General features: G+C 46.8%; 1 protein-coding gene across 1 annotated transcript; it reads right to left on the bottom strand.

The window, feature by feature from the left end:
• Positions 1-1,041: 1,041 nt before the first annotated feature.
• Positions 1,042-22,900, bottom strand: LOC138720936 (acyl-CoA 6-desaturase-like). Its single transcript, XM_069857378.1, has 12 exons — positions 22,672-22,900; positions 17,362-17,472; positions 15,315-15,512; positions 14,756-14,857; positions 13,697-13,822; positions 11,073-11,133; positions 10,467-10,543; positions 10,206-10,303; positions 8,455-8,551; positions 6,850-6,929; positions 5,963-6,088; positions 1,042-4,425 (listed from the first exon to the last, which is right to left on the bottom strand). Exons 1-12 carry the CDS (start codon positions 22,876-22,878, stop codon positions 4,374-4,376), a joined length of 1,335 nt encoding a protein of 444 aa, XP_069713479.1. The 5' UTR covers positions 22,879-22,900; the 3' UTR covers positions 1,042-4,373.
• Positions 22,901-26,320: the final 3,420 nt, after the last annotated feature.

Here is a 26,320-nt window from a genome sequence, read left to right on the forward strand (position 1 = left end):
CTAGGACATGGCAGCTTGTTACAGAAAGGATGTCTTCACCTGAATGAAGACCTAACATCCAGCCAGTGTGATCAGCCCCTGTAGCAAGGAGTGGTGGTGCCTGGAGATACATCCTGATGAGGTTCTGCTGGTGCTCTGAGCCTTCCAAGCCCTGTTTCAGTCAGCAGTTGGGATCTTAGACTCCTCAAATTCATGCTTGAAGAAAAATATCTCAATGCAAATACCCTAATTCCCATTGTGCCACTGCTTTGAAATGTGGGGCTAGGTTTCATATTACTTCACAAAGCTGGCACAGACCCATGGCCTTCAGTGGAGTTAATTTTTGCTGCCGAAGGTCTAAGCCACAGCTTTAACCTACTTTCCCCAGAGAGCAGGAGAAGTTCGTGCCTTGCGGGGGACTGAAACGCGCCGTTGAAGGGCACAGGGTCATCCCTATGCTGTCCCTGCTCTCAGAGCTGGGCGAAGGCGAGCTCAATGCAAGATCCACCTCACCACAAGATGTTTTGTGAGGTTGCCAGCCTCTATCATCCCCTTCAAGGCTGTGCTCTGCCCTTTCTTGGCTCGTATCTCCAGCGTGAGCTGTTGCCCAGGCAGATACAAGCAATGAATGGGAGAATAAGGAGCACTTGATTCCAAGTTTCTTCTCTCTCCACCCCTTTGGTACTTTTTCTCCTGCTCTGTCATGCATCCCTCCTCAGCCTGTTCCCTTCCCACATTTCCCCCATGTCTATTCTTCTCCCAAAACACATCCCCACCTCTCTCCTGCCCAGAGGCTTCTCTTTCCAGTTAACGCCTTTCCCAGCCAACTGCCTCTGAATATCCTTATCCTCCAGCTTTTACTCCAGTCCCCACTAAGCGACTGAAGAGAAGCAAAACTAATTCTTTCCTGCCTATTGTTTCATCATCTGCCCTGAAACAAACTCTGTGTTTCCAGCTCGTGGCCTCTCTCTGTTGCCAAGAGCTTGCGTAGCCTCTGATGTGGTTTAGCTGGGTTAAATAAACCCTGGCAGGCTCCCAGCGTGTTTTACAGGTTTTTTATTGTGTGTGTTTCTGTCTCATTACAGAGCAAATGAATGACCTTTATCAAAAGAGAAAGCATACAAGGTTTCACCTCATTATTCTCAAAGAAACTGGTTAGTTATGGTCCTAAGAAAACTGGGCAAAACTGCCCTTAAATGTCTGCATTTGACTATTTTGATGGCTAATTGTAAGCTGCAAAGGGATGTCCCTCAGTCATCAGTCACTGCGATTTGCCCAGCTGGGAGACAAAGCCAAGAAAGGTCACGTGAACTTTATATCCACCCAAGTGTGCAGTTTGACTGAAACTTCTGGAACATCTCCTGTAAACCTAATTTCACTTTAGTGCTACTTAATATTAGAACTGATTGCTCCAGACTTCCAGGGCTCTTTGTCAGGGAGCTGTTAGACCTGCTCCAGTTAAAGGATGGAGAACTTAACCATCAAGGCATGTACGAAACAGCTTGAATTCTGAGATAGAGGACTGGGATTTTTTTTTTTTTTTTGAGGAAGGGGAAGAAATTGTATGCACCAGAGAAGGCTTCGCCTGCAAAATTAGTCAACATCTTATTCTCACCAGACAAGATTTTTTGCACGTGTAAGTACAATAAGAAAAATACACTGCTAGTTACAAAGGGATGATGACCTATTCTTTGCCAACAGACCCTTTTACCTCGGAATAGCCAGGATAATGACACTTGGAAATTGGTTCTGACCATAACATTGCATAGGTTTTATTTCTGCATTTGAGCACCCAAATATTTGTCGTGAAAAGGGAGCTTCTTGAGAGTCTGAAAGAAGCAAGGAGATGGGGAAGTATCAAGATCTCTCCTGTTGCCCCATTTCTTCCCTTTGGTATCGTCTGCTAAGGTCTTAGGGGAAAAAACCTGCCCTTTTGCCTAAGAGCTGGTCTTTTCTTCTGCAGATCATTGCAGCGTGGTTGCTCTTCTTGAATGTTTCATGTTCCTTCAGGCATCACCAGTAGCAGCTGCTGTCTCCTAGGCCAGGCTGTCGTGTTGGCAGTGCTTGGGGTTTGTAGCAGAACAACAATCCTTCCAGCGGGCTGGTCAGTGGCAAAAAGGAAGCCAAGCTTCTAAAAAGCAAGACTGTTTACCTAGGCTGAGCTACTGTTTTCCTGCAGTTTCTCTAGGTGTTAAAAAACAGTTTCTCATGAAGAAAAGTAAGAGAGAAGAGGGGACAGCATTAAGGAGGAAGAGGCATCTGTGTTGAGAAAATGTTTACTCTGGAAATAAGAACTGGAGGAGTGAAAAAAATATGAACTGTTAGAAAAATAAGATGAATATTTAAAAGATTGTACCGGTGTTGCTACTGTGTGCTTGTGGTCCTCCTTGCTGGAGCAGAAACAGTGAGATACATTCAAGGAGTCAGAAAGAGGTGCACATATTAAGGCAGTCTTTGCAATGTTAACCACAATCGCAGGCTGGTCCGTTACTGCCTGCCTGGGAACTTCCAGCATCTAGAAGGACATTATTGTTTATGCTATTAGAAATCGTCTATAAAATTGGCTCGAAATGTGTTCAGACACCCCAGAGACGGTAGCTTTTCATCCTAATTGTTCCTAGTGATATGTGTATGTTGCCATCTTAGGGGTGGGCAAGAACGTCAGAATAAGCCCTTTACAAACCTTAAGGATTACGAAAGAGCTTAAGTTGCAGCCCTGCCTATGAATTTCCTATCTGTAGGCAAGAAACATTCTCATCTTATTCTCCAAAGAGGGAGGGAGGTGGCAGAAAACATTTGGAAGTGGCTGGAGTGGTCTCTGTGCATGAAGAACCTTGCTGATTTTGTGGGATCAAGGATTTTGGAGAGGATCGAGTTTCAGAGCTGAGCGAAGTAATGAGGCGTGCGAAGTCACTGCATGAGAACTCGAGTATCCCTTCTGGGTGTTTTGAGCGAGCAATGAGGCTGCTTTGGAAACCACGGTCCTTTATGATAAACTAACAGGTATATATCTTCGGTTATATTACAACCAAATCGAAAGCCCTTGATTTAGTTGGGGTCAGGTTGCCTGTTACAGAAGCACCTGGAAGTTGTTCAACCATATCTCCTGCTAAACCATTAACGGATTTTGCTCATTAAGCGTTGGGCAGAAAAATAAGAGTTTTAGACAACTTGTAAGAGGTTTCCTATCACCAGCACAGCCTGGTCAGTTGTGTTTTCGACTGCCTCCCTGAAGGAGCAGGGGGGGACAAGTCAAATGGTTGAGCAGCTACTCCTTTCGCAGGGAGAACTCATTTTCTTTGCTGATTGTTCCCACGAGAAGAGTAAACAGTGCCATTGCTCCTGGCCTCTGTGAAGCAGAAAGAGGCTTGGTTTCTGCCAGGCATGTGCAGACAGGCAGAACCGTGTGGTTTTGCAACGCGCTGCCTAACTGCTCTGCTGAAAAGGCCATTTGTGGTTACGCTGGAGCACTCGAGCAATTAGTAAGTTTTGCTTATGTGATTTGATCTTTTGTGTAATTTACTGACAACCATAATGCTACGCCAGACCTGTTGCTCATTAAAGAGAAAAACAGACCCTCTCCTAAAGGAGATATTGTGCTGTTTAAGCCCAAAGATCTTCCACAGACCCCTGGAAATAGGGGCTGGTTATAAAAATACAGCTATGTTAACCCTGCTGAGAGGTGGTTAGACATCAGTTGTGCAGGGTCAGTGTCACAGCTTTTACTAAAGTGATGCTAGGATTAGAAAAAGAAAGGAGGGAGAGAAAGGAGGGAGAGTCCGTGACAGTAAGGCTTTGGGTTGATGCCTCATCACGATACAGGTCCCAGCAGGGTGCGATTCCTGCAGGCAGAGCTGACGGGCATCGCAGCCCAAATGAGCTCCCTGGTGCGACAAGCATCATGGACCACATTATTTTTGCCTTGATAAGAAAATGAAACTCTGTGCTGAGCTCCTCTTTTACACAAATATGGGAAAGAGGAAAGAGGTGTAAGCTGATGGGCATGTCCTCGGATTGTAAATACTCGCTGAAGCCTAACAAGTCTTTCGTGCCTGTGAATCAGGCTTGTGGGGTTTAGGTAGAATCTTATGATGAGAAGGTCAAGGTTGGATTTTAATGCCCCTTTTTTAAACACCGCTCCTCTCCATCCTCTCCCAACCTTCTGCTTTGTGCAATACTGGCATTGTTTTTCATCTTCTGAAGCGCATTTTAAATCTGTCTGGATCACACAGGTTGCCTGAGCCCGTTCCAGTTCACAAGACCCTCCCCCCACTCCAACCGTGCATGTAGCTATAGACTGAAATCTGAGAGTAGAAGACGTATGTGTGATAAACCCCCCCTGCGCACCCCCCAATCCCTCCCTGGCACTCACACCACCCCGTTAAGACTCATGTTCATTTATGGAGGTAAGCATCCAGCCAGAGATCTCCAGATTTCTTTAGGGACCTGTGGAAAGAAAATGAAGAGATGTTTGTTTCACACCTGAATCTTCCCTCTGTTGTTTGTTTGTTGTTTTTTTTTTTTAACTGAATTTGAATATGAATTCTTAGGATGCATTCCTTGCCCAGAGAAGTCATGGATGCCCCATCCTTGGAGGTGCTCTAGGCCAGGTTGGATGGGGCTTTGAGCAGCTTGATCCAGTGGGAGGTGTTCCTGCCCATGGCGAGGGGTTGGAACTGGATGGGCTTTGAGGTCCCTTCTGACTCAAAACCGTTCTATTATTATGACACTGAGTGTCATTCCCCAGTACAGCAGATACAGCATGAAAATCTATCTATTTTGCTCTTTAGACCTCCAAAGTGACCAGCAGGAGCTTCACCTGATGTCCACCGTGATGCTCCCTCTGGCCCTGAATAACCGGCAGAGAAGAATTGACTGGGCTCACCACCTTGCACCTCTGAAGGTGCTTCCTCCCACCTCACCAGGAATTCTCATGTGCAATTTCCTATCTGCATCAGCTCCGCAAATATTATGTGACAGATCTGAGCTGGTTTGCGCTCAGAAGTCCTCCAACAAACAGAATATGGTCTGCAAGCTGGAAATGCAGCTTTATATGGTTTATGGGAGATGATCCGTCTATCGGGAGGGTAAGTAATTGCTGAGATGGTTTCTGAGAACTTGTGTAAGGACACGGGCACTGCGTGGTGGGACGCCAGTCTGAGTGTTGCATATGTTTTCCTGTGCTAACTGGATGAGAGCACCAAAGGAGGTTTTGAACCAGTTTTCAGCCCTTCTGCATGTTGGGGGCCAGTCTGCTTTAATTTTCACTTGCTTTGAATGGTTTGAAAGTGGAGATCCCTGCACCGCAGAATGCTTTCTCATGTTCCTTGTCATGAATTATTCCTCTTGAAGTAACTGAGACAGAAACATTAGCACAGAGTCTGCCTGACAAGGATTATTAGGCTACTCTGCAACTATGCCTAGAGGGAACAGCCCTTTGCTGCTGGCAGGGCTCAAATGGGAAACAGCACGGGCTGTAACCTGACTCATTCCCCTTTGATTCATCTCAATTTGCAGCCTGAAGATAGGTTCTTGAAAACAAGAATCACCAGCTGTCTGAATAGACTTCAAAAAGCTATTATTAAATATAGCGTGTTAAAAAGAACCCTATTAGATCAGGTTAGTTCCCATCTAAATGCTCACAAAGTACTTTGGTGCTTGGGTATAAGAGCTCTGGTTGCAGAAGCTGCTCTAGAGGACAGTTGTTTCTTCCCTATGATGTAGTGAAGCAGCTTCCCATCTGTTGTCACTTGGCGTTAGTTCACTAAATTGGCAGAGCCGTGTCATTTCTACTGTGGGTCAGCATTGCTGCAGATGTTCCTTGGACCATGATATGAAGGTCATTAACCTAGTGACACCAGATTACAACAGAGCAGCATGATATTTGACGGGTCTATCATGCCCTGGATTCCCTGTATCAGCAAAGGCAGTTGGTTGTGTAGCAATGAATTGCGAGCTGCGGATGGTATTAAAAGGACCTTACCCAACAATGTCTACAAATGCTTTTCCAAGAGGTTTCTCTTCATACTGGACTCCATACTTGGCACATAATGACTTCACCAAAGGTTTCACCTTCCAGAAATTGTGCCGTGGCATTGTTGGAAATAGGCTTGAATAGAGAAAGAGAAAACAAAGCTGAGAAAACTCCAGAGACTAAGCCCAAGGGATGAGCATCTCTCTCTGCCTCCTCTTTGGGGCTAATTAGGAATGCCTTCTCCTCAAGCTGTACCAGCAGAGAAAAGAAAGAGAGGCACGGAGAGGTATCTGTGCTTTACAGTCCTCTGTTTCAAGGAGTTTGTGAAAACTAAATGCAGTGATTTCCCATCTCTGGAAGTTCATGGAACAGCAGTGCAGGTAAAGAATAATTTCGGATCACCTTGCCCTGTGCTGTTCACTAGAGCTTTCTAAGTTGACTCCCAAACCAGACAGTTTTACCCTAAATGCTGTCTCCCCTATGTTTTGTGTTGTCACTGGCAGCAAACTGTCCATATGGCCCTGGTTTTAGTATATTTTCTGAAACCGAGTGCCCAGCAGTGTACAAAGCCCACACAGCCATCCCAAGCTATAAAACACTGAAGACAGGGAGAGATTTTTGAAATGGATACTCAAGGTTGAGTAGTTAGCTTAGGATATGAGTCCATAGCCATCATAACTAGGAGATCTGTACCACTGACTCCTAGTTTCTTACCAGTACTTAAAGGGAGCCTATGGGAAAGCTGGGGAGGGCTCTTTCTCAGGGAGTGCAGGGACAGGATGACAGGAACAGTTTTAAGACAAAAGAGGGGAGATTGAGATGAGTTCTTAAGAAGAAATGTTTTCCTGAGAGTGTGACAACCTGGTAATGGCCAACGATTCTGAGTCCATACTCACTGGTGCTCGATTTGAAAATTCAGGTGCCCGGTGAACCAGTCATTGAAAAAGGATTGCTCGATATTGCAAGTGGCTGCCACCTGCGACGGCGAGAAAGCAGCAGTCAAGATTGGTGAAATCTTACCCTAAAATGAGAAAGCAGCTCCTCTTGCCTGTGGCAGGAGGTGGTACATGTCTTGCTGCACTCCTGAGCTGCCAGAGTGCAGAAGATTGCTGAGATAGCTGGGAGCAGCAAGGGGAGCTTTAATCCTCCTCCAGAGCTTACTGCCAACTGCAGGGCTGACCGTGTCTCCACGGGTAAAGGGGATGATATAAGGAGGCAGTTTGTGGGCATTTGGTGACGAGATACATAGTCTAAGTATAGATTCCTAAATCTTAGCCTGTCCTGCTGAAGATCAACAACAACACCAAGATAGAAAACGGGGAGGAAAAATGCCTGGATGCAGAAAGCCTGCTTTTCCCATCCCACCTAGTTATTGCCCAGCTTGCCTTAAGTGCAAGATCTGAATATTCTGGCAATATTTCTTAGATCCTCTTGCTATTGAGGATGGTAAAATGAGGTAGGCTTTCTTAGAACCCTCTGACACTCTGCACTGACTAAGCTGTGAGTGCCAGGAAGTGACCACAGGGGATATATCCTCCTCACACGCATGCACCCCCAAGCGCATCATAAAACCGCATCAGTGCCAAAGAGGCTTACTGCTTCCTCTCTGTCATCCATGCATTTTCTGTCTCTCCCGTCCACCCGACAGATCTCTTTTACAATCCCCCTCCCCACAACTCTCACTCTCAGTCTACCAGTTCCAGTTGCATAAAGTACTTAAGCAAAAGCTTAAGGTGAAGCCCCAAACACCCCCATCACTTCAGCGAATCTATTCACGTGCTTAATTTAAACCAAATGCTTAGGTTTTTTCCTTTCAGCACATGGGAGTGCTTTCAGCACTTTATTTTTAACACTTTGGGGCTTTTAGGGATACAAATTGACTACCAGACTTTGAAATCCCACCTTTAAGGCCCCATTAATAACTACAAATACTGATTATACTAACGAACATGTGAGATAATTTCTTCTCCGGCTCAGCTATACTAAATTCAAATGGCCACTGTCAAAGATACTCTCATAATCCTCTAGGTCTTAACAGGACTTGGACCACTGTAAATAAGAGAGAGCCTTTCAGCAAGGTGGATTTGTCTGACCAGGCATTAAAAAGATCTAGGGAGCAGCTGGTTTTCATTTCAGCCCTTACTGCTAAAATATAAACTCTAGAAATATACTGAGCTCTCTCTTCAGCTTTGATTCTCACTGGGGCTCTTCTATTTGCTCACTTCTCTTCACCAACAAACTATGCCCAGGAAAGCCAAACCATGCTTCTTGAACCTGGTATTTCAAATCTGAAGGAACCTTTTGGTTGCCAAATTCTAGAAGCTTGGAGTTCCATGTCTTGCCTCAGCACTGCTGGCTCTGGGGAGAACATCTTTATGGGAAGAGTCATTGACACAGACGATGGAGTAGCACATGGGGATAGTGGTCATCCATCCACTCTTCCAGTAAATTTTGAGCCTGTTTTGGGGTAAGTCAGGGGTATTCTTTCCCCTCCCCGTTACCTGAGAGCTAAGCCAGTCTCTGTGCTTCTCCCCATCGATTTCCATTGGAATGTGATTCATCTGGGTGACCCACACAAACCAGTGACTCTCCAGAAACCTTCAAAAACAAGCAGGCAAGAAGTGTGACAATTAGTCTCGCAGTTCGAGGTAGGAGGTAAATAGAGGGGAGTTTACAGGGAGCAGAAAGAATTGTACAATCAATAGGTCGGAAAGGACCCACTGGATCGTTGAGTCCACCCATTCCCATCAGACACAACCTGTGAGGAAAGTACTTCTCCAATGTGTTGAAGGAAATATCTCTCTTTCTATGGAAACCAGAGAGTGAAGGATTTCTCTCCCACCTCTGGGACTAACCCTGTTATGATTAAATACAAGCAGGACATCCTACTGGTCTCTCTGTCTCCCTCTTCCTCAGGAGTGGGTTGATCTCACGCTACTTTTTGCCCTGCAGTAAATAATGATCCAATTCCTGAAAAAACACCAAGCCCTCATTTAAAAGTTCTCAGAACTGTTTTCATCTTTCCCATTTCTTGCTGGATATACATTTCAGACTCCAACTGCCCAAAAATATCATTTAGTAGAGGACAGGTACGGTTTGGATGATCTCAAAGGTCTTTTCCAACCAAATGATTTTATGAGTCATTGGTGTTCACTTTCTGGGTGTCAGGCTTAGTATGCTGGAGCTCCCACCTTCCCTTGGCTCCCTCAGTACCTTTGCCATAAATCTCAATTCTGTCCTGGCCTGGGTATCACTTCAGAGCAGCTTATTTATTGTTTCTGGTGTATAACTGCATTTTTAGTGCCTGTACAGTAGTTTGTACTCAAAGTGGTTACTCTACACTGAGACTCAGATGCATGTTGTCAAGGTAGTTATCAAGAAGCATCCTTGTTCTACTCTTTAGGTTTGTTTTCTCTAACAGCAGATCTCAATCTGCAATTTTGCCTTTCTTCTTGCATTTTTAGCTTAATCAAACACAGAAGCTTAAGAGATAACAGATCAGTTTTAAGTTTTTCAGCCTGACTTCAAACCAAAAAGGCTGTTTAATGCACTTACACCAATGTGTGTCTTTTGAATCTCCTGTTTCCCTCAGGTCCAAAGGGTTTTGAAACTATGAAAACCGAAGTCGTGAACGGTGATCTTAAATTTTAGGTAAAAGGTCTGATACTGTGAAGGTTTTCATGCATCTGCTGCTATTTTTTTTTTACTCAAAAAATGAATTTCTTTTTTTAGAACCTGTATTTCACTGTGATGAAATGTTCTCCTAAAATTAATGCTGACTGGGGGACTAAATGTCATCCTTTGGCACTTGCCAGTGTCCATGTTGTGCCATTTTTCACACTGGGAGAACTGGTGAGCATTCCACTGACTGGGAATCATGTACAGTGCTCAGAAGAGCTCATAAATCCCCTTCCTACAGGAAGAGGGTGGCCTTGAGGCACTCTGAAAAGGTCCAGCCTTGACCAAAGTGGAAAAAACGCATAAATCTGTTGGGATCAGGCAGCGTGTGAGAACAGGGAATGAGGAAACGGAGGAGAATCCTGGCTGGATCATCACAAGGGTTAGGGGAAGATGCTGAGCACCAGGACCAGCTCTGCTGGGGGGAAGTCAAAATGAGAGATGATGAGAGGAAAGTGAAGCAGTGGGAATAGCCAAGATAATGCACAGTGAGGTCAATGACTGCAGAGCTCAGCCTTGGTTCACCTGGCACTGGAAGGAGGGGAGAGCAGCACAGAGACCCTTTATCTCCTACCTGACAAAAGTGAGGAGAGATAAGGATCCCAGAACGCCATAGAATGGGATGTAGGTGATGAAGTAACGCATGTAGTAGCTGATGGCCCAGGCTAGGTCCTAGGGGAAGAGAGAAGACATTAGGTGTCACTTTGCCTATCTCATCTAACCTGTCCTTGCTGGGGAATTAATAGAGCAAAGTGAGATCCTTGCCCACTGGCCTCCCTCCCTACTCTTATGAGCCAGTCAGACCCCATAAAGATTGAGGGAACGTTTCACTCACCGCCCAGAACCTGCGCTTGATCATGGTCGAGATGATTTGGATTTGGAAATACACAGGGATGAGCAGAGGTGGGAAGACTGCAAAGCAAAGGGAAAGGTTTTGGCCATCAGAAGGGTGGAAAGGTGTGTGACATGAGAGTGCACAGTGATTTAGGACTGGCTGTAGGGAAAGTCTGCGTCGCACTGGTGAGAGAGGTGAGGTGCTTGTGATGGGGGGTTGTTGCCTTTCTGTGAAGAAAGGAGGCTTCGCTTCATACCCATTCATCTCGACTCAGTAAAGAGCATTGGCTGGCAACATGCATTTTTTCCATGTCAAGGAACCACTTGTGGGATTGGGGGTCAGGATGTAACACTGTGGAGCCTCTCACCCTGGTTGACCCCGTCTCAGTGGTTTGCCTTGCTCTACAGGACCATGCTGTCAATGTTCAAGATGCTTGGATATCTTTGAAAAGATATTGAACTGATTTTGGGACCTACACAGGGATTGATGTTCCTGAGAAAAGGAAGGATGAGTTGAGACTTAAGGAGTTGCTCTGCTAACACAGTAGGAGATGGAAAGGTCAACTGGCATTCAGGGGATAATGAAGAGTGCAGGGCAGATACTCACTGAGGAAGAAGTACTCATGCTGGTGGTTGTAAGGCAGGTACTTCAGCTTCTTCTTGCCATACTGTAGGACACAGAGAAGAAACCTCAGGGCTGGATTATGAGATTCATGTAAAAGAAGATTCTCTACCACGCTTTTTATATATTGACTGGAGAGTTCTGATTAAATTCCCACCACCAGGTACAAAGCGGTTCAGTATGGTTAAATATCTGGAACTGTGCTAGCTGTAAATTCCTTTCTAAAGTCTTCTGGCTTGATATTCAGATAATTTCTATTTACTGATGGCATTTTAATGCATCCTCCACCTTCTGCCATGCCTGTAGTCTAGAAACTGTGGCTGTGCTGAGAGCTGCTATTATCTCCATTATTACCAATACAAATGAGATCAGCATGAAGTCAGACCTTTGGTTAAGTGACTACACGAGATGCCAGTGCAAGACACTGGATCCTTGGGGAGGCTTCCATGCAAAAATGTCCCAACCATTCATCCTTTTTGACTTCTGCAACCATCAGCCCCCGCGAACTCCTGCCACTAGCAGGGTCTTATAAAAGCTCACTTTACCAAGAGTAGAAAAACTAGGGTGGTTCTTAGCTGTTACTCTGGTGAGTCACACAGACAGGCTTAAAGCTATGAAGTTGTGTTATTTGTTTGACATGTAAGTGAGAGGAAATAAAGTGCTGTCACTGAGAGCCATTCTGCACTGATTCCTGTGTTATTATGACCCACCTACAGAAAGCAGATGCAGAGAAGGTTCTCCAAACACAGGTTTGGACCTTGGGTTGTTGCATTTTAGCACATGACCATCTCTTTTCACTGAAAAGAGGAAGCCAAGAGCATGTGGTCTCCTAAACTCATCTCCTCACATCTAAAGCAATACATAAATGTCTTTTTGGAATTCCAGAAGTGTTCACACAAGAAGCCAATGCATGGAGAACCTGGATTCCTGCGAGCTTGCATTTTTGTTTCTAGCACAGCCACTTCCCGATGAAGGTAAGTATTGTAGCACCAATAAACTGGCTACATCATACACTCTGATGTCTACATTCTTAGATTTTTTCCTTGTAAGTAGAATCACAGCCTGCCTTTAAACCTAGTTATCAGGCACAATGGGTTGTACTCACACATTTAAGAGTGTGATACTGATTTACATCATCTAGATAATGGCTTTTCTATACCCCAGGAGGCGGCCTTCATTTCAGTTATATATAAGAACCTTTCTGCCTCTTGAACATTCTGTGTGTGCAAGATGTTCTCTACACACACCCATAAACCAGGATGTATGTGGTGGAGTCACCATCCCTAGAGAGGTTCAAAAACTGTGTGGCCATGGCACTTGGGGACTTTTCCAACCTTAATGATTCTATACACGTGTCTGGAGTTACTCTCCCAGCAGTGTAAAGCTGGCTGAGAAACCGTTAAATTTTTAATGTTGTATTCCCCTGTGCTATACTTGCTGCAGCTGTTTCTTTATAAGACCAAGGATGTTACGTAGTTTATGTCCTTTGTGTAGGTTTTTGCACACTGGATAGTAAATATTTTGGCTCTAGAAGGAACTAAAATGCCTGTCAGCTCATGTGCAGCTTGTCAGTACATGGGTAACATAAGGAAATAGTTCTAGGAGGCAAGTAATCCAGTGTACCAGCTGATGCACAGCTGGTAAGAATCTGGTCTTTGTACAGAATGTCTTTTGCAGGACTAGATGACGTCCAGTGCCTTGGTGAGGCACTAGAACAGGTTGCCCAGGGAAGTTGTGGCTGCCCCATCCCTGGAAGTGTTGAAGGCCAGGTTGGATGGGGCCTTGAGCAGCCTGGTCCAGTGGGAGGTGCCCTTGCCCATGGCAGGGGGGTTGGATTTAGATGATCTTTAAGGTCCCTTCCAACTCAAACCATTCGATGAGTGAAGATTTCTAGAGTGCAACCATTTGTGGTTAGGCTGTACCAGCAAATGGTTTCCATGCTCTTTTAGCTTAGCTTTGCACGCTTATACCCTCCAATCAAGTCAAAATCTCCATAGATTTTGTCTTAACTAGGAAAAAAAAACCCCACAAAACCCAAAATAAAACAGGAGAGAAATTCCATGCTTATGCAAGCAAGCAGTGTCCCATCAATGGCACGGCAAAGGCTCCAGTGGAGAGGACCTTGTACAGGTTGTCTGGAGCACAGCTGAACTAAAACTGGATGATATTTTCTTTGGAAATAGAAGATCAGTTTTGAGATGTTCTTGATGAAGCACTGAAGAACACCATATTTTCCCCTTATGTTGACACTTCCAAGCTAGTAGGATGCCTTTAACAGATTTCTACTTTCTTTCCAGTCCCATCTTCATTGCTTTTCCCAAGCTAGTCCAAAACGCTTTTTCCTGTGGTCAGTATAGGAAATGGATAGGGAATTATACAGTCAGTCTTGGTCTTCAGCCCAAGGTTTGAGAGGGCGTGATGGCAAAACCCCTGTCACACAACACGGACAGATGAAATCCCTGGACAAAGCATTTCCTTTTTCAGCATTCTTGGAAGTCTTGACTGTGTAATTCATGTCTACTGGTCCTAGCCAACTCCTGGGTTTGCACAAGCGTTCTCCAAAGCCTTTTAGGATAATGGTTTTCCACATTTCACCCATTTTACCTTACCTCAACAGGCTGTGTATCTCCAAGGACAAAAATATGCAGCATGTTCACATCTGGGTCCTTCTTGAATATGTTGGGCTTGGCATGGTGTTGGAAGTGACGATGGTTCCACCAGTTTGCAGAGGCACCCTGGGCAGACACAAGAAGTTAATGCATGGAACACAGTTCCTCCGAAGGTAAGTTTTACCCTTCATTTATATAAACCAAAACAGCGCAACTCTGATGATGGCCAAACTGTTCTTTGTTTTTGAAATAGCAATAAGCAAGTCTCTAAGCTTCGGTTGCTATGAGACTGCTGGTTCCAGAGGGAGGATGGTTTGCCCTTGCTAAGGATCATCCATATTGCAAGAACAGGGAATAAATATACTTCGAGTGAGTTGCATGTCACCGTGACTTGCCACATGTAATGCTGGTTACAGTAGTGGAACTGTAGAATCATTTAGGTTGGAAAAGGCCCTTAAGATCATTGAGTCCAACCATTAACCTAACACTAGCAAGTCCACCCCTAAACCCTCTAGCTGCCTTACTGATTGTTATACTGGTTTCCCTCTAATGCCTGTGAGGAACCAGGCAAGACAAAGCATTTGGGAGAACAGGTAAAGCTATGACCCACCCTCTGTGAGTTCCTGCTGTAAGTGGATGCTGAAATGAACGGGCTGCACTGGACCTTGTCCAGGACAGAAGTTCCGAAAGCATCTCAAATGGATGGGATATTTGTAAAATATTATACCTTACAGGAGTACATTGTGAAAATATGACAGAACGTTAAAGTAGGTGTATAAGTAATTTAATAAGCTTTGTCCTCGGCTGCTATAAATTGGTGTGGTTCCACTGAAGCTATGATTACAGCCTCTCATCTCTTATGGAATCATAGAATCTATGGTTAAGGTTGGAAAAGATCTCTAAGATCATCAAGTCCAACCATCAACACAATGTGCAATGGTCACTAACTTCTCCTCTAGGCATCTGTTCACTGTGGAAAGGCTTAGAACTTCAGTTTCCTATTTTGACATAATCAAAGTGACTGCTCCCACAGGACCCTGGGTCCATGACGTCCTTTACCTTCAGGTGTCCAATGACAAACTTGTGGACAATGTGGTTCCAGGAAGACTTCTTAAAGACAGACAGGTGTCCAAAATCATGTTGCAGCCACCCTGCCTGGGCCTGGGATGAAGAAAAATGAAGTAGTTAGGAAGCTGTTCGAAATCAGAGTTAAGAAATATTGATAGAAAGCAAGTTGTGAGCGTAAGGAAGACAGGCAATTGACTGAAGTGAGAAGGTGAAGACGTCTAGTTTGATTCTAGAGGGGAACGTAGAATCATAGCATCATTCAGGTAGGAAAAGACCCTTAAGAACATCAAATCCAGCTACCAACCTATCACTACCAAGTCCACCAACGGGTGGAAGGAAAGGTCAAAGAGGTGAGAAATAAGTGTGAACCACAATCAGCCATGGGTAGGGGTGGTCAAGAGGCACCACAGTGACAGGTATGTTGTGAATATTTTTCACTAGTATGAAAATTCTGTACTAGTAAATAATTTAATATGAAAAGTTCAGTGCATGCTGGCCTTCTCCTTCGTGGCCAGGGTAGCCAGTATGCTCTCTGCCTACTACTTCTCACCTGTGAAGTTGTAAGGATGCAGGAGAGGATGAGAGTTGTGATCCAGCCAGTACCAAAGTATAAAACCATTAACCAAGCCAAAACTTCCATTGCAATTATGTGGCCCAGGTAAAGAGAGAAGAACAAAGGATTTGCTCTGAATAAGTTCATGTCCTCTGCGGTCTTCCTCAGGGTCCGGAAATCCTCCACCAGCTGGGACTGCAAAACAGACATGCAAGACACGGTATGAAGCTTGTAAGTAAATCTGAATGAGTTGAAGGAATCATAGAATCCTTTAGGTTGGAAAAGACCTCTAAGATCATCCAGTACAACCATTAGCCCAACACAATCGTGCCTGCTAAACCATGTCCCCAGGTGCATGTCATAGAATCATAGAATCACTAGGTTGGGAAAGACCCATCGGATCATTGAGTCCAACCATTCCTATCAAATACTAAACCATGTCCCTCAGCACCTCGTCCACCCATCCCTTAAACACCTCCAGCAAAGGGTACTCCACCATTTCCCTGGGCAGCCTCTTCTGATGGTTGACCAAAAGGAAGGAAGGCTAGCTAGGTTCCATACTAAGGACCATGTCTGCTTCTTGCATTGGTTGGCAATGGTCCAGAAGTGCCTCCAAACTCCTCCCACATTCCAGCTTTTCATAGCACTTTCCTATGAATAAACATCCTGACTGGTCTGAGCCCACTTCCTGACCTTTTGCACCTTGAACTAGGAGAGTAATTCAAGCCTGTTGCTGTGAATCAGCAGCACTACCTGGCTCTGCTGAGAGTTACATCAGCTGATGGCTCTCGTTTGAATGAGCTTTACAATAATTAAAGAGGCAGCTGGAAAAAAAAGAGAGAATTCAGTCCTAGTACTTGATGCATAATTCTAGAGCTCTGATGATGAGCACCCAGCATCAGAGCACCCGTCGCCTATTTAATATGTGGGTCAGCTAACGTGCAATCATTCATGAAGAGCATTCCCGGGTTAACGCGGGTTAGCATTGTCTCTCCTATTGTGAGTGATACAGATATATCATAATCATGGCCAGTCACAAACAAAGGGATAGGACTGAGTTCCGTGGCAAGAGCCAGGCATGCCATGCACAGCGCCTGAATAATGAATGAACTGTCTGGGAGGGATGGAGAGCTGCCCCGAGGATGCCAAGAGGGTAGAAAAGGTATTTGCTGGGTTTCTCCTTAACACAGCCACCCAAATGAGATAACCAGTTCACCTCACCCACACGGACCTACTGCTCGTGCCATGCATGGCCCAAATGCAGCTGCTCTCCAGAGCTTTGCTGGTACTGGCCTCAGCAGGATAAGCCAGTTTGAGTCTCAAAGAGGTATTTCCCTAGGAGCTACTCTGCCAAAGGGAGGTGCAGAGCAAACAGTGAAAGCGATTCAGGTCTTGAGGTGGTTGGCAACTCGTTTGAAGTCTTTTCAGACTTCTTTGCCTACTCCCTTTCTTCCCCTGCCCCATAATAGGCAAGTGATGATGTGTATTCGAGCTTGGTCACCAGAGAAGGAATAGCAGGAGGGACACCATTCACAAGAGATGGTGCATGTCTCCCAGTCCACGTCTCAGTTTACGTTTTCCATCAGTAGGTGATCAATCACAGAATCGAGTCGTAGATTCACTGAAGTTGGAAAAGACTTCTAAGACCAAGTCCAGCTGTCAGCCCAACACCACCATGCCTACTAAACCACATCCCAAAGTGCCACGTCTACATGGTTTTTTTTTAAGTTCATCCTGGGCACCTGCTAGAAATGGGACATGACTACCATAGACAGAGCTGTTGGTGGCTCTGTGGGAAAGCAAAGGTTTGTTCAGCCAGTCTGAACGTGTCAGCTCCCTCCTCCACACATGCTCATCTATACTGGGATGTGTACGTTGTTTGAGAAAGGTGTTCAGACACTGAGCACATTTCTCCCTCTTTGAAGCTGCCTGTAGTGAAGAGACCTTTATAATCTACCTCCCTCTAACCTGGAGGACATCCCGACACATAAAAAAATGGTAGAACACAGCCATCATAAGCCCCAGCTCAGAAACAAATACTCACATTTTTATCTCGGTCCTGGCTAGGTTCCCCTGGAGCAAGCTCTCCGATGAGTAACGGCTTGAGAAACTTCTGCACCAAGGTGGGGTTGATATGGAAGGCCCGGAACGCATCCTGGAGTAGAAAAACAGGTAACTGTGTGAGATGCAAGGGTAAGCTGTTGCTTCCTACTCATTGTGTCATTCCCATCCACCTTCAGCACTGTTGGTCATCTCCCCATGTAACTGGGAAAGGCTCGTGCCAGCCTGACTTCCACCTCTGTGGTGACTCTTCAGGGTGGTCCTTCTGCTAAAGGCTCGTGAATTTGCTTCTCTAGTAGGAAGTGAATGGTGAGATCCGGGATGCCAGCTAGACAGATGGTGAAAGGCACCTCAAGAATTTTTTTCTAAGCAACTAAATACCTAAATCCTGTTAATTCGCTTAGAAGGTAGAATGTAGGCAGAGAGGAATTGGTGCAAATCCCCACTAGGATATAAATACCCTTTTGAGAGTCTGCTACCTGGAAGCAATTCAAGAAGAGGGGCCTGCAGACACCTTTAAGTTCTGGAAGGCTACTATAGGGTAGACAAAAACACGTGAAAAGGAGGAGTCCAGAAAATGCAGAGCCAGGTAAACTCATGAATGCTAGGATCAAAAAGATTCTAAAAACAAGGTATTGTCCTTCTTTATTAGCAGAAGCCCTGAAAACATGCAAGCAAAATGTTATTCCATCTGGATTTCCTGCTTTCCCAGCCTCAGGTGTATATGGGATGAGATTTTTTTCACAGGTTTCATCAAGATTGAGTTTCATCCCTCCAGTAGATTCCATTACTGAATCTTAACAAGCTCTTTACGGCTGTTATCACATGTTGGAGAGACATCATTAAAATGTGCCCAAGTTTCAAGGCATGTAGTGAACAGAAAACATGAACCTCTTATAGGGACAAGCAGCCATGTGGCACAGCACAGTAGAAATGACAAGATGTCTACAGGAAAGCTGACGAGGGGCTCTTTATCAGGGAGGGCAGGGACAGGATGGGGCGGATGGTTTGAAGCTGAAAGAAGGAAGATTGAGATTAGATATTAGAAAGAAATGTTTTCCTGTGGGGGTGGGGAGGTCCTGGCCCAGGTTGCCCAGAGAAGCTGTGGTTGCCCCATCCCTGGAGGTGTTCAAGGCCAGGTTGGATGGGGCTTGGAGAAACCTGACCCAGTGGGAGGTGTCCCTGCCCATGGCAGGGGGGTTGGAACTGGATAATCTTTTATAACCATCCCTCCACACAGCATGGCTTGAATTTTAACCCCAAAAGATAGTGGTAGGGACAGGAAGTTGACCCAGGTCAGAAGCTCTTACACTGTCCTTGCTCTTCTCTTGCCCACAAGTGGAGTTAACTCAAGAAATTCACCTACGAGAGCTGTAAAGATGTAGTTCCATGAAGTGCTAAGAGTGCCATAGAATAAAACAATCAAAAAGACATGTCAGGAGAACCATGCTTCAACCTTTCCACCTTTGTCCTATTGCCTAACAACAGAAAGGACCAAGCAAATCTCACTTCTGGCTCTGAACAGAAAGGACAGTCTGGAAAGTGCTCACTGTGTCCAGCTGACCCTTCTGGGAGCTGATCTCCATCAGAAGTCTAGCTCTGGTGTTCAAAAATACCAACCAGCAACCTTGGTCCCAAAGTCTGCCAAAATCAATACAAACTTTCACCCGATTCCAAGCCTTTAGAATAACGCTCTGACCACAGAAATTTTGCTGTGGGAGGCAAAGAAGGAGGGAGAGTGAAAGTTGATCTGAGCCATTTCACTCGAAGTTAAAGAAATGATATATGAGAAGTTAGAGATGCAGCGTGGGGGGTGAAAAAGCTGGCTACAGGTGCAGGAGAGAAACAGAACTCTGTGGAATCATTTAATGGTTATAAAAGCCACAAAATTGTAGAATGTCCTGAGTTGGAAAAGATCCACAAGGATCATCAAGTCCAATTCCTGTCCCTGCATAAGACAACCCCAAAATGTGTCTGAAGGCTTTGTCCAAATGCTTCTTGAGTATCTCTGGGCTTGGCACCCTGACTGCTTCCTGGAGGAGCTGTTCCAGTGCTCCACCACCCTCTGGGTGAAGAACCTTTTCCTAATACCCAGTTTAACCCTCCCCTGGCACATCTTCTGCCGTTCCCTCAGGTCCTAAATGCCAAAGGCTATGGAAAAGAAGTAAGTGTGGAGGGGGCTGTTAGTCATTTCAATGGGGGAGGCAAACCGAAATGCCAGAAATGAAACTGAGGTGCACTTCTGTAAAGTATTAGACTTTCCTACCTTCTCTTAGCTCAACTCTCATGCCAGTACCCAATCTATCCCCTTATGGAACCTGTTTCATGGACAAAGTGATCCCTGTTGCCACAAAGAGAAGTTTGGCTCTATTTGTCCAGCTCCTACATCACTGGCAAAACCCACCCCAGCAAGAGTGCAAGTAGTTGCTTTTCAACTGCATTGGGTTAGCCCTGGTGTTAACCTTATTGGTGCCAAAACGGAGGTAAAAGCCTAGGGCCAGCAAAGCTGTTTCTACATCCCTGTGCTGCAGGCAGTTTGGTGTTTCCCATGCATAGAAATAGTTGTCCTGAATCATCAGCTTCCTTCTCTAAGCTGAGAAATTTAATTTGGTTTGCTATAATTTCCGCATACTTCATCCTCTCAGCCCATCTGAGGTTAAAAAATACACTCCTCTCCCTTCTACAGACAGGGGATGATGCACTAAAGGACCGACTTGCCCAAGGCTACAACCAGCAGCAGACCTTGAGCCTTTTTTTTCACTACCGCTCCAGATATTGTAGCATTTTGGGCTCTTGGACCCATGAGCGTGGCACTGAAATGTTAGTTCTGGTTGCTAGTTTCCTTCCTGTGAAAGAAGAGGGAAAAGCAGAACAAGTGGGGAAGCAAAGACTTGACTCTACCGGCTGCAAGGTTTTGCAACTTTGGGGTGAAAAAAAAAAGGGAAGAAGGGGGTAAAAGAGAGAGGGTGAACACATAAGAAGCATTAACGAATGTTGACTTGATGTTATTTGAACTAATGGGGGGGGGAGGAGGGGGGAAGTCTTTGGGGATGAATAATTTCAGAACATTCTTAAGACCATGCCTTGATGGAACGTGCTCTGAGTGCTGTGGAATGGGAGGTGGAAGGAGGTAGAGTCACAAACCTGTGTCTCAATGTCCTTTGTAAGGATCTGAGATAAATGCAACAGCAGAACCAGCAGGTTTTTAGTAGAGATACTGGAGTTGAATTCTTGGGGTGGGAGTCCAACTCCTCCGTTTTCTGCAGCTGAAAGCAAAACCTGGCCCATCTTATTGAGGGAGGAAGCCTTTTATTCAGAGGATTTATTGGAAGAGGGCAGGAATAGCAAAATGCATTACTTCAAGGAAAAGAACAGAAACCATGGCCCACAGGCAGAAGGAAAGGTTAGTAATTCTTGCCCGTCAATTCTGCCACACACAGAGCCTCCCCCTTGCTAAAGTGCAAAGAGATGTGGGAGACTAAGAGTTAATGCTACAGCTTGGTCTCTCCTGCAGCTTACCATGCACATATTCTGGTCGAAAGGCAGTTTGAATTTTATTAACTATGGGCTAATGCCCTGAGGAGAGGACACCAGCTCTCCGCATGTAATTCTGAAGAAGGCTGTAATTCTGAAGAAGGCGGCTCTGAGGGGAACTGCAGACAACAATCCCTGAAGCAACCTGTTCTTTTTTTTTCAAGGTTTTGGTTTTGTTTGGTCTGGGTTTGTTTTGTTTTTTAATTGTTGGGGGGTTTTTTAAGTTGCTGGAACACCAGAGGTAGCTGAAACCAGCCATGGAGCGCAGGAGCAGCTGTAGCAGAAGCAAATGGTTCCCCTCTTTCTTTCTGTAGAAACCTGTAACTAAATTTTGTGGAGAATTCATTCCTTGGGGGAAAAAAAAAAAAGCTAAAAAGCTCCTTGTGTCAAAGCCTGCAGCTCACCCTCCTCACAGAAGCACCTTTGAAACACAGACTGGCCTCTCATTAACCCTTTCTTATGCTTGGCTGCTGTGCCTCTGCATGTCATACACACTGAAGAAGGGAAGACTTGAACACTTCACCCACAAATTCAGAGCTCCAGGCACAGCACAAACGAGACAGAAGACAAAACAGCAGGACTTAAGCAGAGCTGAGCAATCTCTACCAACCCATCTTCCAGAGGCTACCAATTGCCATGGACCAACAGAGTTGAGGACTTAAGCAGAGCTCAATGGAGTTGAGGATGTAAGCTGAGCCAAGCAACCTCTACCAACCCATCTTCCAGACGCTATCAATCACCATGGACCAACGGAATTGAGGAGTTTAGCAGAGCCAAACAATGTCTACCAACGCATCTTCCAGAAGCTACCAATCGCCATGGCCCTATGGAGTTGAGGACCTAACCAGAGCCAAGCAATCTCTACCATCCCATCTTCCAGAAGCTACCAATCACCATGGCCCAACAGAGTTGAGGACCTAACCAGAGCCAAGCAATCTCTACCACCCCATCTTCCAGAGACTACCAATCACCATGCCTCAACGGAGTTGAGGAGTCCAGCAGAGCCAAGCAACCTCTACCAACCCATCTTCCAGTGGCTACCAATCACCATGGCCCAACGGAGTTGAGGACCTAAGCAGAGCCGAGCAATCTCTACCAACCCAATCTCTACCAACTCATCTTCCAGAGGCTACCAATCACCATGGCCAAACGGAGTTGAGGACCTAAGCAGAGCCGAGCAATCTCTACCAATCCAATCTCTACCAACCCATCTTCCAGAGGCTACCAGTCACCATGGGCCTATGGAGTTGAGGACTTAAGCAGAGCCGAGCAATCTCTACCAACCCATTTTCCAGAGGCTACCAGTCACCATGGCCCAACAGAGTTGAGGACTTAAGCAGAGCCCAGCAATCTCTACCAACCCAATCTCTACCAACCCATCTTCCAGAGGCTATCAGTCACCACGGCCCTATGGAGTTGAGGACTTAAGCAGAGCCGAGCAATCTCTACCAACCCAATCTCTACCAACCCATCTTCAAGAGGCTACCCATCGCCGCGGCTCAACAGGGTTGATGGCCAAGGAGTTGCATCAATTTGGACCAACTTGGACCTTCTGGAACGTCCAACTGGGGACGTTCTATGATTCTATGAAGCTTTTCGCTCCGAGACACAGTGGAAGACGGAGCTGGGCGCGCAGCAGGTGAGAGCCGGGGAGCAAGAGGCTGCACCAAGGGCTGGTGGGCTTCTCGGTGACCCCCGGGAGGCCTCCGCTGGGAGCTGGGATGCAGCCAGCGGGCTTGGCCGTGCGTGGGATCCTTACCGTGGCATCTTCGCCGGCGCAGTGGCTGAGGACTCGGGACCCCCCCGGGTGCCTGTGTGACCACTGGGTGACATTATAAACCTTGCGCTCTATCACCAGCCACTTGTCCGTCCTCAGGTTGTGCTTCTGGATCTCCTCCCAGGTGTAGAAGCGGATTGGCGCCTCCGGCTCCCCGGATTCCCCTCCTTTCTCACCCCCTTTCCCCATGGGGAAAGAAAATCCCTCGCCGCTTTGTCTTCTCGCCCGACCGGGTGGGGAGGAAACCTCTCCCACTCTCCCCCTGGCTCGGTTCGAGCTCAGCTGACGCCCCGCTCTCTCCCCGCGCCTTCTCTCATGTCCTCCCTTCTCTTTGTCTCCCGGCCGCCCCCTCAGCCCCTCGGCTCGCTCCCCCTCGCCTCGAGCCCTCCCTACTGACGCTCTGCCCCCTCGCACCCAGCCCCGTCGTGCGGCAAGCTCGGCCCCTTTCCCCCCCCCCGGCCTCCCCCCCGGCCCTCAAAGCATCCTCCTCCGTTCGGAGCCGCCGGGGCTTCCAGCGGGATCAGCAGAGCCCCGGAGCCAATCCCGGCGCCGCCACCGCCCCCCCGACCGCCGCCATTGGCCCCGGGCGGGTCTGGCGGGGCCGGGGCGGGACCGCGGGCATCCCCGCTCCCAGCCCTCCTTGGTTGACCCCTTTCCTTCTCTTCTCCCCCTCCTGTTCCCCCGTCCTCCCCCTCCTTTTCCTCCCCTTCTCCCCCTCCTTTTCCTCCCCTTCTCCCCCTCCTGTTCCCCCGTCCTCCCCCTCCTTTTCCTCCCCTTCTCCCCCTCCTTTTCCTCCCCTTCTCCCCCCCTTATCCTCCCCTTCTCCCCCCCTTCTCCCCCCCTTCTCCCCTCCTTTCCTCCTTCTCCCCCCTTCTCCCCTCCTTTTCCTCCCCTTCTCCCCCCCTTCTCCCCCCTTCTCCCCTCCTTTTCCTCCTTTTCCCCCCTTCTCCCCTCCTTTCCTCCCCTTCTCCCCCCTTCTCCTCCCCTTCTCCCCCCCTTTTCCTCCCCTTCTCCCCTCCTTTTCCTCCTTCTCCCCCCTTCTCCCCTCCTTTTCCTCCCCTTCTCCCCCCTTTTCCTCCCTTCTCCCCCCCTTCTCCCCCCCTTTTCCTCCCCTTCTCCCCCTCCTTTCCTCCCCTTCTCCCCCCCTTTTCCTCCCCTTCTCCCCCTCCTTTTCCTCCCCTTCTCCCCCCACTTTCCTCCCCTTCTCCCCCTCCTTTTCCTCCCCTTCTCCCCCCCTTTCCTCCCCTTATCCCCCTCCTTTTCCTCCCCTTCTCCCCCCTTTTCCTCCCCTTCTCCCCCTCTTTTCCTCCCCTTCTCCCCCCTCTTTTCCTCCCCTTCTCCCCCGCTTTTCCTCCCCTTCTCCCCCTCCTTTTCCTCCCCTTCTCCCCCTCCTTTTCCCCCCTTCTCCCCCTCCTTTCCTCCCCTTCTCCCCCCACTTTCCTCCCCTTCTCCCCCTCCTTTTCCTCCCCTTCTCCCCCCTTTTCCTCCCCTTCTCCCCTCCTTTTCCCCCCTTCTCCCCCCTCCTTTTCCTCCCCTTCTCCCCCCCTTTCCTCCCCTTATCCCCCTCCTTTTCCTCCCCTTCTCCCCCCTTTTCCTCCCCTTCTTCCCCCTCTTTTCCTCCCCTTCTCCCCCCTCTTTTCCTCCCCTTCTCCCCCTCCTTTTCCTCCCCTTCTCCCCCTCCTTTTCCTCCCCTTCTCCCCCCTTTTCCTCCCCTTCTCCCCCCTCTTTTCCTCCCCTTCTCCCCCCTCTTTTCCTCCCCTTCTCCCCCTCCTTTTCCTCCCCTTCTCCCCCTCCTTTTCCCCCCTTCTCCCCCTCCTTTTCCTCCCCTTCTCCCCCCACTTTCCTCCCCTTCTCCCCCTCCTTTTCCCCCCTTCTCCCCCTCCTTTTCCTCCCCTTCTCCCCCCCTTCTCCCCTCCTTTTCCTCCCCTTCTCCCCCTCCTTTTCCCCCTTTCTCCCCCCCTTTTCCTCCCCTTCTCCCCCTCCTTTTCCTCCCCTTCTCCCCCTCCTTTTCCTCCCCTTCTCCCCTCCTTTTCCTCCCCTTCTCCCCTCCTTTTCCTCCCCTTCTCCCCCTTCTTTTCCTCCCCTTTTCCCCCTCCTTTTCCTCCCCTTCTCCCCTCCTTTTCCTCCCCTTCTCCCCCTTCTTTTCCTCCCCTTCTCCCCCTCCTTTTCCTCCCCTTCTCCCCCCTTCTCCTCCCCTTCTCCCCCCCTTTTCCTGCCCTTCTCCCCCCTTCTCCCCTCCTTTTCCTCCCCTTCTCCCCTCCTTTTCCTCCCCTTCTCCCCTCCTTTTCCTCCCCTTCTCCCCCCTTCTCCCCTCCTTTTCCTCCCCTTCTCCCCCTCCTTTTCCTCCCCTTCTCCTCCTCCTTTTCCTCCCCTTCTCCCCCTCCTTTTCCTCCCCTTCTCCCCCCTTTTCCTCCCCTTCTCCCCCCCCTTTTCCTCCCCTTCTCCCCCCCCTTTTCCTCCCCTTCTCCCCCCCTTTCCTCCCCTTCTCCCTCTCCTTTTCCCCCCTTTCTTTTCTTCGTCCCTCATCGTTTTCTTTTTCCCCTTTTCCTTCCCTCTCCCCTCCTTCCCCCCTTTCCTCTCGTTCCTCTCTTTTTTCCCTTTTCTTTTTTTTGCTCCTTTATTCCCCTTTTCTTTTTTCTTTTCTCCTTATTCCCTTTCATTCTTCTTTTTTCACTCCTTTATTTCCATTTTCTTTTTTCTTTCCTCCTTTTCTTCTTTTTTATCCTTTATTCCCCTTTTATTTTTTCTTTTCTCCTTTTTACCTTTTCTTCTTTTTTTTTTGCTCCTTTATTCCCCTTTTCTTTTTTCCTTCTTTTTCCCTTCTTCTTTCTTTCCGCTCCTTTATTCCCCTTTTATTTTCTCTTCTTTCCTTCTTTTTCCCTCCTTCTTCTTTCTTTCCGCTCCTTTAGTCCCCTTTTATTTTTTCTTTTCTTCTTTTCTTATTCTTCAGTCCCCTTTTCTTTTTCTCTTTACCCCCTTTTTTACTTCTTTTTTCTTCTTTTCTTTCTCTTTTCCTCCTTTTTACTTCTTTTTCCACTTCCCCCCCTTTTCCTCCTTTTCTTTCTCATTTTTTCCCTTTTTAGTGCCTTTTCCCTATTTTCCCTTCTTTACTGTTTTTCTCATTTTTTCCGTTTTTTGATTCTTTTTCCTCATTTTTCCCCAATTTCTCTTTCCACTTCCTTTCTTATTTTTTTCAGTTTTGCATCATTTTTTCTAATTTTTTTCCTCTTTAATTTATTCTCCTTTTTTCCTATTTTCCTTTTTTTAGGGAACATACTTCCTTGTTTCTCATTTATCCCTTTTTATTTTTTTTCTCAATTGTTTTCTCTTTTTTACTTCTCTGTTTTCTCCTTTTTCCCATTCTATTTATTTCACTCTATTTTTCCTTTCTTCTTTTTTCCCTTCTTCTTTTTTCCCCTCTCTTACTCCCCCTCTTTTCTCCTTTTACCCCCCCTTTTCCCTTTTTTACTTATTTTTTCTCCCCTTTTTTCATTTTTTCTTCTTTATTTTTCCTATGTTTCCTTTTTTCCTACATTTTTCTTCTTTTTTTCTTTCTTTTTTTTCCATTTTTCTTTCCTTTTTTTTGTCCTTTCCCTACCTTTTTTTTTCCTTTTTTTACCCCTAAATTTTC

Source organism: Phaenicophaeus curvirostris, chromosome 5, assembly GCF_032191515.1.
Source record: "Phaenicophaeus curvirostris isolate KB17595 chromosome 5, BPBGC_Pcur_1.0, whole genome shotgun sequence".
Classification (NCBI taxonomy): Eukaryota; Metazoa; Chordata; class Aves; order Cuculiformes; family Cuculidae; genus Phaenicophaeus; species Phaenicophaeus curvirostris.

Bases quoted from the DNA above. Each gene is read 5' to 3' on its own strand.
- LOC138720936 (XM_069857378.1), bottom strand. From the start codon at position 22,878: ATGGGGAAAGGGGGTGAGAAAGGAGGGGAATCCGGGGAGCCGGAGGCG. The intron at 15,513-17,361 runs GTGAGTATTTGT...TCTGTTTTGCAG, and splicing joins GCCAGGACCGAGATAAAAAT to TCCCAGCTGGTGGAGGATTT. The intron at 13,823-14,755 runs GTAAAGGACGTC...GTGTCTGCCCAG, and splicing joins TTGTCATTGGACACCTGAAG to GGTGCCTCTGCAAACTGGTG.